This window comes from Anguilla anguilla, chromosome 3, assembly GCF_013347855.1.
Source record: "Anguilla anguilla isolate fAngAng1 chromosome 3, fAngAng1.pri, whole genome shotgun sequence".
NCBI classification, from domain to species: Eukaryota; Metazoa; Chordata; class Actinopteri; order Anguilliformes; family Anguillidae; genus Anguilla; species Anguilla anguilla.
This window is the reverse complement of record NC_049203.1, coordinates 19,036,971-19,051,281: the sequence shown is the minus strand read 5'-3', so window position 1 is coordinate 19,051,281 and position 14,311 is coordinate 19,036,971. Positions and strand designations below refer to the sequence as shown.

At 43.4% G+C, this 14,311-nt stretch overlaps 1 protein-coding gene across 1 annotated transcript in view; it reads right to left on the bottom strand.

The window, feature by feature from the left end:
• sh3bp4a (SH3-domain binding protein 4a) overlaps positions 1-14,311 on the bottom strand; it is a 38,776-nt gene that overhangs the window by 13,572 nt on the left and 10,893 nt on the right. Inside the window, exons 2-3 of the mRNA XM_035411326.1 lie at positions 8,886-9,084; positions 5,663-8,022 (exon numbers count right to left, since the gene is read on the bottom strand). Coding sequence (XP_035267217.1) covers positions 5,663-8,022; positions 8,886-9,006 — 2,481 coding nt within the window. The 5' untranslated portion in view covers positions 9,007-9,084. The remainder of the gene's footprint in view (positions 1-5,662; positions 8,023-8,885; positions 9,085-14,311) is intronic.

Genomic DNA, 14,311 nt, shown 5'->3' with positions numbered 1-14,311 from the left:
TTAAATTACTGTCATTTAGCAGACACTTTTATCCATGATGACTTACAATGCAAGCATGTGCAAAGATCAGGGAGTGAGGTTCAGTAATTCCCTGGAGGGGAGGAAATAAACTGTAATATTGTCCCAAGAAAAACAGCCAGTGCAAGAAGTGCATACTCCATTAACAATTCATATCAGATGGTCCACATAGGATTAGGCTACTTTATAAAACATGCGGTAAATAAAATGCAAGTTAATGTATGAGCTATATATTCACCAATGTCAATAAGGTACATTTTCATTGAAAAAAATTCACCAATCAAAAGCTTGTAAAAACTACATTAAAAACTACGAATATCCACCCTGCTTGTATGCTTTCAATATCCAAGTCTAACCCTACACTAACCTTCTTATGTGGGGTTTCCTGGTCCTTTGGGCCCTCTTGAGTATAACCTCATCATTTTCCATTTGTCCACCATGATTACTACAGTAATGGCCTGACAGCACAACCAATGGCTTGACAGTGTGGCCAGTAGCATGGCCTATCAGCCTGACAGCATGACAGTGTGGCTGACGGCCTGACAGCATAGCCAATGGCATGATAGCATGGCCAATGACCTGATATTATGGCTGGTCATAATCAGTGTCAGGTGGCATGAGAAGGAAGAGTAAGACTAAAAGATGGAAAGAGAGTGCACCACACAGCACAGCCATTTGAGGACATGTAGCCCATAGCCAGAGATACCACAAACTCAGTCCAATTAAATACGGAATTTTAAGAGCAGATGTTTAATTGAGATTCCTTACATGTTTCAAATACAACCGGGACCCAACAGTGGTAATTACCAGTAAAATGGCATTCCAAAGTTCATCTCAGTACTTTTTTATCATTTGATCAGCCATGACTATGTTACACCCACATCACCGCTCCTCCACCCCACCTAAGCACCAGAAACTAAATTTTCATTTTAATAAGAAATTCCTTTCTGGAACACAACCCAGGGTAAGTCAATTGCATCCTAGCAACCCCCTCAACACCACCCCCCCCCCACCCCCCCCGTACCCCACAGCAATAAATTCTTCACACCATATCAGCTAGATTTACTGTGACTGTCAGTCAATGCACAGCTAATCTCAGCTCAGAGCTTACTTTGCACATTGCATTGCCAATTAATCTAAATGCATCCATTAATTAGGAGCATGCATAGATCTGAAACATTTCTACAAGTTCAGACAAAGTACAGATGGTCAAATGATAGAAGCAGGAGGCGTGTGGAATTTATAGCTAGGTGCCATGGGTTTAAAAAAAAAAAGGAATAACACTGACTTGAAATGGGCAGGACAAGCCACAAATTTTCTTGATTTGGCTCTGTACTCTATAATTTAGGCTACATAATCAAACAATTAATAGGCCTATGTGGTTAAAGTGCAGATTCACAGCTTCTATTAAACCTAGCTACATTTTGGTCTCACCAAGTAGAAATAACAACTTTTATACATACCCCCACCCCATTTCAGGGCACCATAATGTTTGGGACACATGGCTTCACAGGTGTTTCTCATTAGTCAGGTGTGTTCAATTGCTTCTTTACTGCAAGTATAAGAGAGCTTTCAGTATACAGCCTTGGTTCTAGGCTTTTAATTTTCCTTGGAGTCTGTTATTGGCGTTCGTCAGGACCAGAGTTGTGCCAATGAAAGTCAAGGAAGCCATTATGAGGATGATAAATATAAAGAAAACATAGGTCAAACATAAGCCAAACCTTATGCTCACTACAATCAACTGTTTGGAACATCATTAAGAAGAGAGCACTGGTGAGCTCAGTAATCGTAAAGGGCTTTCGAAGGACAAGGAAGACCTTTACAGTTGATGACCAAAGAATTCTCAACTGCTCCACTCTTTCCAGAACAGTGGATGCTGTTATAGCTGCAAAGCGGGGACCAACATATATGGCAGACCCTTCCTTTAAAAAGCATCTCAGGAAACAATGGCGCGCTTACTCAGTCGAGTGTCCGACTGAACAGCAGGCAAGAGAGATAATGTGATGGTATTTCCACAGCTAAAAACCTGCCTCAAAAGAACAATCACTATTCACCGTACTGATCTGTCACATGAAAATGTGATGGGCTATTATGGGTAACAATGTGAAGTACTTTTACCAGATATAGGAGCATAGATGTTTATGATATTTCTTAATGGGGATAACAGACATTACATTACATTACACGCACACTGCACTGACATCACTTAGCAGACACTTAGCCTATCAAGAGTGATGTACAAAGGTAAAGAACATCACTGTTAGGTTCATAAATGCAGAAGTGTGATATCCCTAAGAAGGCAAGGAAAGCCCATTTGTACTAAGTTTGTATTAAGTATAAAGTAAACCAAAAAAATCGACAATTAGTATCATAAACAAGAGTACGTAGCTACACAGCTATCATATAATTTACACAGTTATAGCCTACCTCTAACACTATGATCCCAAAAGGAAATTAAAAAAGAAAGCAGCTAAGAGAGTTAAAGAGGATCCGGGGAGTCATAGTGCAGTCTGAAGTGGTCTGCATAAACTGAATGCATATAAATCTATCTTTGTTTTTTACCATCAGTACTGAAGAAGCAGCTCTAGTGTAAATTGATTTTCTCTGCATAGATTGATGCTTGAGTCCCAGGCTTCACTCAGACCATTGCTTCCTAACCTTTTGTCTTGCAGAGAGCTGCCTTGATTGGCCGTATCTCAGGCTGCCCCATCTCACTGATCACGTAAAAAATAATTCTACCATATAGGCTATTTATTTCCAGTGGCTGGCTGGCTGGCTGGTCATTTGGGATTAGCATGGTAAGATATACAGAGTCTTTCTTCCTCTGTCAAGTAGGCTATGTGTTTACACACAATCCCTTGTGTGAGGTCGCTTGTGTTAAACCACATACTGCTACGTGGCTAGTCCTGTCTGTGTCCCCGTCCCATCCTTATCCCGCTGTAGCTCAGGCCAAAAAACAAAAACCAACACAGAAATAAATGAGCTAAAACCCGCAGCAAAAATGATACACATTCCATGTTACTTAATGACACCCCTGACCTCGAAGATGGCTAAGAATATCCTAGCTCACATCCGCACGGCTATAATCGCATACTTCCTGGGAGACGCTACAGTGGATGTGTGTACACTGACGTCTGGAGTCTTCTACGCTGAACCTAATGGCTGCTCACAGCTTCTAAATGCCCCACCCCATCATCCCTCAGGGCGAAAACGGTAGTATCAGGCTGTGCGGATGTCCCATGTCAGTGTGAGCGATGCCGATAAATACCACTTTCAAAGGATTTTTCTGCTCACGATAGCATGGAGAGCAGTGCTTCAGACAAACAGGGCACAGATTTATTAGGCCTAATACTGAGGGGAAAGCACCAGACGCAAGCATGAATTCACAATTCTGTTTATGTCTTTCCTGTTTTTGGTAATCGCTTGCGTACACCCTCATCTTCTACACGTATGATCGGGAACAATTCAGCGGGAAAGAAAGGCAATTCGGAGACGGACAGCCATGGCAGCGGAAGATAAAGAAAAGGGACCATGGCAAGGAACATAAAAAGTTGTGCATTTACAGACAAGAGTTCACCAAGGACCTCAGTTCTGAAAATCAGTTTAACTTCTGCTAAGGAGATAGTGTCCCACGCCTCTGCATTATACAAACTGCCTTGTGTGAGCCTGATAAATAGCCTATAGCATGTCAGATGCAATCGCCTCTCACTGTTTCTCTTTGTATCGCACACTAACAATTGATTTTCTTAATTACAAGATCATTTATACACCTCTGCTGCAGACTTTGACAGTTAAGTCTCAGCAGGACAGTTACACACTTAATTTGACCCTAAAAAGCTAACACAGTAGTTAGCAGTGTGTTCTCAAATAATGTGACATCAGGGATGGAAAAAAGTCTGTGCACTGAAACGCACTGAAATAACACACAGTCGCTAAAATATCGGCTTACCTGTGTTTGTATAATAACTCACGCATAGATGACAGTGGTGGACAGAGCATGTTTACAACGTGAACTAATAAATGTGTACTTTACTATATATAAATGTTACAGATTACTGAATAGATTTTTTTTTTTTTTTTATCATTCCAGTTGAAGAAAACCTGTTGTACAAAACCAGTTGAAAATGTTCAATGCTCAAAAATTGTATTCTGCTCAAAATAATGAAAGAAAAACTAACTTTCACAGAAAGTTACTGATTGCGCCTTACTTAATTACTGATAAAGCCCACTGCCAACAACCATATTAATTTTAATTTTGCAAGAACATACTAACATTCAATTTTAACTTGAACAAAAAGCCTGATTTACTGATGGCTGTGGTTAAAACAATGTACCCCCTTAAGCATGTCTGCTGCCAGCGTAAACACACTGGAGTATAACCCAGGATGGTCTCGCCATGTCTAAAACCTCCAGTTCATTTTAAGCACGTTTCCCCCGACGCCAATATACATTTGTGTCTATAAATGTTTGCAACCGGTGTTTATGACTACACATAAATTATAGCTCTTACACCCTGCCTTACCCCAAAGCCTCCCATTCCAGGGCAGAGGCCTTTAAATGAACCAAAGCATACAAAGCAGGAGAGTCAATAACACGGTCGTCTGAAGCAGCGGACAGACAGCTCTGAACGTTAGCCTATTTTTCCCCCTCCCCTGAGGAGACTGAAATGCGCAACTTTCGTTTTCATAACCGACTCCACGAGCAAAGATTCTTATGAAAAGCCACTCATTTCCCTTCTATGAAAAAAATGCCAAATTCTGGTTTCCCAGACAGCCTCTAAGCGGATTCAAGTTCAAAGTGGTGCTGTCTGATTTGCCTGTGGAAACACAAGTGCACACGGCAACGGCACGGATTCCACAGAGGAAACGCAACCCAGAGGGAGAGAGGAGGTCACTGCACTCGCTGCGTTATCCTTAAGAGTTCCACAGAGTACAAACCTCACAGGATGCTGTTATCTCTGTTTGCGTTCTATTCACAGCCGACGGGAAAGCAAGCCTGGTATTTCAACTTACTCATGACGCCCTCGCTCAGACTGGAGGAGCCATTTGCATCCAATCGCACTGATTTGGAGGGACTGCGCAACATACGCTAACCCTCTGCTGACTGAACCTAGGGGCACACACACATGAACCCCAGCCCCAGTGCTACCAAACCCGATGACAATCTCTGTTCTTAACAATAAGGCTGTTTGTCTGTGCATGTAAAGCACGGTACTGCAAAAACTGTGTTGAAGCTGAAATCCCTCTGCTGTTTGACTCTTAATAGAATTGAATATTAATGGATATAAAAAAGTAAGTTTTAAATTAAAGGAGCAAATAAACAGATAGACTTCTCCACTCATTTAAGCATGCAACGTGCATTCCTTATCCAAAGCAATTTACGAAAGAGGATGGGGTGGGGGTGGCGGGGTGGGATTATGGCAAAATATTTAAATACTTGCTGCGCTTCACAACTCCCACAGCCTCAAGAAACCCAAAAGCCATGCAGCGCTTATCAACTAAATTCAAAACAGAATTAGCCCCGTGGACCATAGCTTCACGTAGCACTCTGCAGATAACAGCCTGGCACTGTCACTGATGTCCTTTTCCGTGCTGAAACAGTGGAAACGAGGCAAAGACACAAACACACACATACTCCCACTCACCATCATGAGCTCCTTCTGAAACGACTTCTTCTCCTTGTTCTCCGCATTATTGCAATCCTCCTTGAGCTTCTCCAGCACGGACGCCACGCGTTCGGGCTCGCTGTCCAGCTCCGCCCGACAGAAATACGTCAGAGGCAGGTTGGTGTACCCGAGGGCGTCAGCGAAAGCCCTCCAGTTCCCGACGTTCTCCATCAGGATCGTCCTCACCGAGGCATAGATGTAGGTGAGGAACTTGCAGGGCTTCAGGATTTGCTCCAATAGCATAGTGGTGGTGAGGTCCGGTCCGCAGAAATATATGGGCTTAACCTTCCCCACAATCAGAACATTTTTTGCGTGGACAAGCCCTGTCTTGCCCTGATAGTATCCGATGTACCACTCTTTGGTCCACAGTTGTCCTTTCAGTTTGATCTTCTCCTCACTAAGCAGCGCAATCACGTCCCCTTTCTTGTACTCCAAGAGATACTGGTTCTTAGTTTGTCTGATCACCGTTTTGAGTAGCTTGCCAAATTTCATGTTGGTGACACAGCGATCCTGAAACACTGGGTATTTTGTGGTTATAGCCAGTGGGGACAAAATTATTTTCCCAACTTCCTTCTTCTTCAGGAACCTCCTCTGGCCTGTTGTCCGCATACCTGTTTTGGGAGGCGGTTGAGGTGTCTGCACGCAGAACTGTGCCAGGATGGAGTCATGATCATCTTTGATCTGGACCCGCAGGGTAAAATCGGAGATGTCATCCGGATTCCGAGAGGATATCATGAAAATGAGCCGGCTGACCTTGCCCAGTTTTACCTGAAAGCCTCGCACCACCCTAGCCTGATCGTTGACTTTGACCTCATAGTTGGACATGTTGGAGTACACCCCAACCTGCAGGTCCTGAGGTCGCCCCAGGACAAACTGATGCTTACCCCACAGTTGAAGGGCCACTGGAGGAGCAGAGTGGATCTGCTTCCCTACCTCACTCACCAGCAGAGTCTTTGGGGCACAGTCATGGCCGAAAATGGCCACCACCGTTTTGAAGGAGGGATGGATGTGCTTGGGCCCATACACGCCCAGTGTGACCTTCTTCAGAACATGGTCCCAAACGGTGGAGTTTAGGGACAGGTGCTGGGCCTGCACCACAACAGCAATGTACATGCAGGGCTCCAGATTGTCCAGCTGGACCTGGACCATATCCCCATACACATAGGCCTGAGGGATTGGAGCGTAAGGGCCTTCCTTGCAGTCACTTCTAACGCACACGATATCGGCCGTCTGCCTGCTCTCCTTCTTCACCACCACTGACACCTTCATCTCCAGTGTGATGAAGGTCTTGACCTCCATGTTGCTAAGCTTGACCTCCACCACAGGGCTCACTGTGGAGCAGCGGTCGCTGTTGAGCTCCAGTGGGGGATCCAGGAGAGCTTTCATTGAGATCTGCTGGGTCTCTCCTGGGGCAACGTGGCCCTCGGGGATGTGAATACTGATGTTGGTGTCCGGAAGCTGGACGGCTCCACCACAGCTGTCCAGCTTGCACACGATGTTGGTCTCTACCGGCTGTGTCTGACCCCAGCCCGGGTTCTGTCCCAGGGAGTCAAGGTCATGACAAGACCGCGCCAGCTTTCTGTGGTTCAGCCATGCCGTCCTGAAGTCTTCCCTGCTTTGAAACTGCTCTGGGGACGGAGCTTTCAAGCCACTGAAGAAACTGGAGGAGGTTTGGGGAGCATTGGAGTTAGCCTGGAGGATGGAGAGCTCCGACAAACTGTAGGACCGCTTGCTCCTGAAGAAGGGGTTGTCCTTGCGGAGAGAGTGCCCAAATTCTTGGTTAGGGCTCATTGGGGTCAAGTCAAAAATGCTGTTGCCGAAGCCGTTGGCAGTAACCGCGGAGCTGGAGATGGAGCTTGGGACGGTTGGTGACAGAGTGTCAAAAAGCAGCAGGTCCACACTGTTGTGCACCTTCTCATTGCTATTCTGGTCCAGGGCTCCGCTGAGGAAAGGGTTAGTGGAGGAGCGGTTGGTAAATGGGTTGCTGTCATGGGGCAGGCTGGACTTCGGAACCACCCCAGTCCACTCGCCAAGAAGATCCAGCTCCTTGGCGCCCTCCTCAGGGCCATCCCCGAGATTGTCAATCATCCCACTGTCACTGAGAGACGAGTTCCGGTAGTTCACTGGCTGGACGTAAGCCGCGGGGATGTACCCCATCTCCGTGTTATTGTGGGCGTACCACCATTCTCCCCCTGACGTGTCCAGCACGAAGAGGCGGTCACCCTTGGAGAACTTCAAAGTGGTAAAGCTGGAGGGACAGTAATCCTTGATGGCAACGACTTCCCGGGCCGTTCCAAAAGAGGCCGAGGTGTCCAGTCTTAAGGCACTGGGAGAAGGCACTGCAAACACGAGATAGGAGAGGATAAATAGCAAAAGAAGAGAATCAATCAACAGACGTTTTAGTTAATTATTTTTATTGTAAATCAAAGGTGTTCTAATTGGATAATTTATCACACTAAGGGCCATATTTACTAAGCATTCAGCAAATTATCATCGGTGCTACAAAATTGCAATTCCAAAAAACAGTTTTTGAGCAAGCAAAGTAAAAATCTGTTCTGGAAGTAATTTTGCTTCACAATTTGAGGATGTGGCCGATCTCACATTACCACTGGAAATGTGTTTCCATGATTAACGTTAGTATGTGCAGGAAAAACCTGTGTACGCACATTATAGGGCATTTTCATTTACTGTTACAATTATTCCTCACCTTGGATACTGTCATACCAACCTTGGTTTTAATTGTATCCGACTCAATTAAATTGTGAATCTAATTGGAACGGCTAACGACTTGATTATGTGTCAAAGCAGTCTGAGGTAAAATTCCATAGTGCTCGGCTAAATATTTTCTCAATAAATGAGTAAAATCCATTTATGGCGACTCTCCCCTACTCAAACACACTGATGATTACTTCTCTTACGAATGGCCAGACTGGTGCAGATATTAAAAAACAGATGCAAATACCTTTGCCGCAATGGCCACCAGCCCTGATAAATCAGCCCTAGCAGACCATATGCATAAATTTCCATTCTCTCCTCCCATATTTTTGCGGTGTAACATGAGATCGCCCACACCATTTTACCAGCGCAAATCTCCAATGCGACACCAAAGTAAATATGGAAAAACATCTGCAAAAGCCCTGTAAATCCTTAGTAAATATAGCCCTAAAACTGTTACGCTTTGTAAATGGTGTGAGATGCTGACCTTTGACATCTGTGAGGCTGGCCTCAGACACCCCCTCGCTGAGGTCAATGAGAGTCCCCTCAGATTTGCAGCGAGGGAGTGCATTGTTGTTGTTCGTCGCTCGGATACGGTGGGCGGCCATGTTGTTTCTTCTCAGGCTACGCTTCCTGGTCCATTCCACCAATGAAGACAATCGCTCATTGGCGATCTTCCATTTTGTCTGGAGAAACAAAAGCAGACCAAAAAAATCCTGATTAGTAAAGGCCTAACAACTTTAGCAAAGATGCTCAACAAAACCCAACAAAATGCTTTGGAATCTTTCTTACAAACTAGTTTAAGCAAAACCCTTACACACAGATTAACTGGGCAGAAGGCTTATTCTGCTGCATACATGCATGCTGTTAGCATCTCAGTGAAAGCTCACAAATTAAAAGTGTAAAAATGTACTTAGGGAGTGTTGTACAAATATGAAGTGTTATATATAGAAACAGACACACAGACAAACACACATAGTAGTGACGTGGTCAAGGGCTGAACATTTATTTATTAGGCTATATGTAAATTAATTAATATAAATGAATGTCAAATGAATCCACCCAACAGCAAAGTTCGTATTGTATTTGAAATGCTGCAACATAGCCAAAGTATGCAGTTTCACTGTGCAGAGGCAACACAAAAAACCAAGCGGGCCCCTGTGTTTAGTGGTTAGCGCAAAAAGGGAAAAAAACTGAAAACTCCTTTGATTTTCTGCTGGGAAACTGCAGCATGTCCTGACAAGGCTCTGGGGGTAGCCTTGGCCTGAGGTGAGAACAAATGAGACTCTGGCAGATGCCAACCCCCACCCTCACTCCCCCTCAGGTCTTGTTGAAATAACAAACACCTCCATTCCCCCATAAGCCCCAGCTCTGTCACAGGTGAGGGCGAAACCGTTCATGTTACATTCCTAAAACTGCAAATATCATGGCGGTAATAAGTTTTAAAATGTCACAAACGTATCATTGCAGAAACACGGCCTGCTTCGAAGGCACTGCTCCACAGAGAGTGCATTTCAGCTTGATGCCGAATAGCTCCTGATATCACATATTCCTTTGTTCATAAGCCAAGAACAGCTGACCTGTGAGGACAGGAGACATTATGAAATAGTCCTCAGCTGGGTATTTTGTTGAAGTGTATCTATCAATGTCTGGAATGTCCTTCCCCTCACTGCAAGACTCTTGATATATTAAACTCCTAAACTTAAATCCCACAGCTATTCCACTGAGGCCACAGGGCTTCATAAAAAGTCTGAAATGTTATATGATGTTTAAAACTTTACTTTACAGAGCATAAGCTTACTGCAAGGACCTTGTGCCATAGCAGGAACAATTCCATTTTCTTCCTGCGGAATGCTATACTCTGACACCGACGTTTGACACCTTTCTGATGTACGAGTCATCAATAAGCACCAAATTTCTATCTTCCTGTAACAATTACTCTCCTCTTTTCTCCTTGTGATAATTCACAGAACAGATGGCTGCATTCAACCATCTACATCCTCTTAATTGCTTCTAAATAGAGAAGCTCGTAACAGGTTTCGATGAAATGGAGTGTAGTTTCTTATTCATCTCCAGCCTGTTTTTTTTAAGTCCCGGGGAAGCAATCTGGACGTTGCTCTCCGCAATGTGAGTGCACACTACACACAAAACTTAACAAATGTGAATTCAATGCAAAAGATAAAACAGTCCGTCAACCAGCATATAAAAAAATGTGTCCATGATTCCCTGTTCTGCGTGATGTAGCCTATTGTCTGGTTAAAGTAGGTAGATTTTTGGAATCCTAAACAGAAACAGGTATGGCACTTAAAATATTTAACCCTTCAATACATATTTAAATTGTTCGAATTTTTGTCAAGCGTTTCATTTTTATAGCCTACATCTCAATCTACTGTGGTGGTCTCCTGAAGACCAGAACTTGTAGCTAAATATAGGGAGTCGACACGTTGAGTTGACAGTGGCAGTAAAATATTAGCTGTCACACAAACTCACCACCTAAGCACGAGTCAGGAAAAACCCTGTCCTAGCATGGGGGAAAATCTATTTTTAGAACACATTTTGGCTGGGCCTAATAGAAAATGCATGCAGGCATATCACATCAACGCACATCAATACTCAATTTTTTCCATCATGATAAAGTCTTAATGCTTAGCCGACTGTGTCAATAAATACAGTCAGTGTGAGATTAGATATAAATAATTTTACTCACAAATGCTGTGTGGCCACAATAGCAATATATAATGGCGTGGCTGAATACTCAATTTTGATTGGCAGGGATTTTGATTGTGAATTATTTTCAACATATAGGCTAGGCCTACCCAGCTACGAAATAGCTCCTACAAAAGTTCAATCACCATTCTAAATTCATGTGCATTGTTCTGACTTGATAAATAAAGTGGAAATTTGTAAAAGCAAGCACGCCAACAGTTAGGCTATAATATACTTATCAACAGTGTCAGCTTGTCCATCAATGACTGTAGACAGTAGCTAGCCTACTTATAGCTTGACTATGTTTACAGTTTAGCCTGTTTTGAGCAGTTGGCTAGCTATAGGCTACATTAAAACAAACATGCTGTGAGGCCATTTCTTCTTAAAACCAAACAGAATTTTATTATTAGGTAACCCGGTTGAGGTACTAGAAAGACGCATTCTTATTTGGGATGGGTTGCTTGCTGGAATACTTAAGTAACGTTTCCATTCCAATAGAATTGTTTATTTTGAAATGTCTGTTTTCATTACAGTTGACGGAGGTAGTAAATATGCCTTGGGCAAATTTCCTCAGCTGGGGGTTCAAACTGCATAACACTCAGCCCCTCAGACATTATCCCACTTTTATAACGGCATACCAAAAAAAAGTTAAATTGCAATCAAAAAATATTTCAAAATATATCATTTCTTTAGTTTGTTCATATTAAATGAAGAAATATCCTCTATTTTTATGTGTTTCTTCTTTTTTACATACTGCATGATAAAGTAATAAATGGAACCAAGTTTCAACAAGTTTCAACAACTAGTTGTACATGCGTAGCCTTTATGAGAAAATGAAAAAGATAAGACTGAGCACCTATACGATGAGTAATCGATCAATCCATTACTCGTACCCATCACTACTTCCTAATGTCTCCCAAGGGCATGAACAATCAAATGGAAAGAAGCAAGCAAACCCTGAGGTGAGGTTCCATGTGATGGGGCGGGGGGAGGGGGGGGGGGTGGCTTTTTGTCACCACCGTTTTATACGACCCATAAACCAGTGCGGTGTGAGGAAACCTTCCAAGCCAGTGAAGTGCGTTCCCGTCGCAAGCCAAGGCCTCTGTTCACAGGACCACGGTTTTTTGGATTGCTTCATGCGGTTTTATTAACAGGTTTCCAAAGGCCTTCGGGGACGACATTCACACACACACACCCACAGGGTTTGCGCGCCAGCCGAGCCTCATTACTGCAAACTCCTGCCAAGACCCTGCGACAAGCTACGCTAACACACCCCCACACTTCACAGCAAACCAGCCTAAACCCTCCTCTCTGTCTTATTTTACAGTCCATTCATAATTCATAAAAAAATGTCAGTTCTTGAGAGGGGACTTAAGAATCTCAAAAACAATACCACTAATTAGTGCATATCATTTTGGAGGTTGTGGTGGGGGTGGGTTGTGGGGGGGGTAGGCCCTAATCGGAGGGTTGCCAGGGGAACAGTCCTGTTTGGTGGGAGTTATATCAACACCAACCGAGGCACAACGACATTTTGACCTACGTATTGGATCATGATGTCTGCATCTGATACGGTCTCGGTAAACTGAAGCTATTTCATTTCACTAATTGACCTGAAGGCAATTTATGACCACGAAAAATCAGGGCGCAAATTTCACCATAACAACAGAAAAAATATGATCAGATCGGAGAGAAGCAGCACACACGCACACAGATACGTGCACGCACACACACGCACACATGCGTGCGCACTGTACACACAGTGCCGAGCACTTCCCTTTCAAACAAGAGGTAACTCCCTTAAGAGAGGCTTCCGGTTCAACAGGATGAATCAGTATTACACAGTAGCACACTTCCAGACTGACAAACTATCTTCCCAAACAGTCCCAACAGGTCTTTTCTCATAGAAACGCAAAATGAACATTCACTCTTTTCATTTTGAATGGTAGAGAAATTAAACGTTAAGAAGACATAGCTAAGTAATTTTCCTTAATTTTGTAAAGCCAAATGGCAAACATTTAACTACTATTTTGCACAATGCTAAATAACACAGGACTTTTCAGCATCAGGTCTCCCCGAGTTCTTCCAACGTATAATAATAATAATAATAATAATAATAATAATAATAATAATAATTATTATTATTATTATTATTATTATTATTTCACATAACAAATGCAAAGTCAAATGAATGACTGCAGCACAGCCATGTCTTCTGCATATTTAGGCTACTTTCCAGCGCAGGAGTTGAAAAGCCAGTACCCCACCTGCAATGTACATGTCATTGATGCCCAAGTGAATTTTGCGTATCTAATTCTGAACAGGCCATCAGGATCCTACATGTAGAATCTTACCAAACATATCAAATATCCATGTGTTACAACTGCACAAAATATATTGTCAGAAAATGTCTGTTTAGCCATCGTAGTACATTTACATTTACAATATTTAGCCAGCAGTATTAGGCCTAAATTTTAAACAACATTACGATGGCTAATAAAATATCTGCTCAGCCATCGTAGTACATTTACATTTGTGCGGCCAATCATGCTACAGTTTGAGAAGGAGGTGAAATGAGCTGCATCCTGACTATCTCTGAAATAATAACACCTATCAGTGCACTCTTGCATTATGAAGGAGACACAGGCTACAAAGCTGATGCTGTTTCAAAGCCCCATAATTACTTCATTGACAAGCTGTCACATCTCCTCTACTGTATTATGCAGTTGCTCTAGTGTTACTAATCTGGGAATGAATAGGCCTATATATACTCTCAGTGTCTGACGGATGTTCAGGTAAAAAGATGGCTAGGTGCTGTCCAGGTTACGAGAAGACAGATTTCAGATGAAGTAAAGAGCGGAGATTGAGCATAAAGTGCGGATTTTCCTGCAGTGTAGAGATACTGACTGGAAATTTGACAGTTTACAAAATCGTGCGAGGACATCACTGTTCATAGTTAGGGGTTGAGGACAGCTCCTCTGTTGGTGGAGCAGGAGGGGGGGTGGGGGGGGGCTTCTCTGGTAGGGGGTGCCCCAGGGTGCCAGCCCTGGTTGCCAAGGACGAGACACAGGAGGGCACTGCAGTGAATCGATACTGCAGCGACTGACAAGCGATGCAAGCCGTCCGCTCTGATACAAGTACCCGATCAATGTGCTCGAAGCTAAACCGCCTTCCCCCTTCTCAGCCCAAAAAACTGGTGCAGTTCAAGAG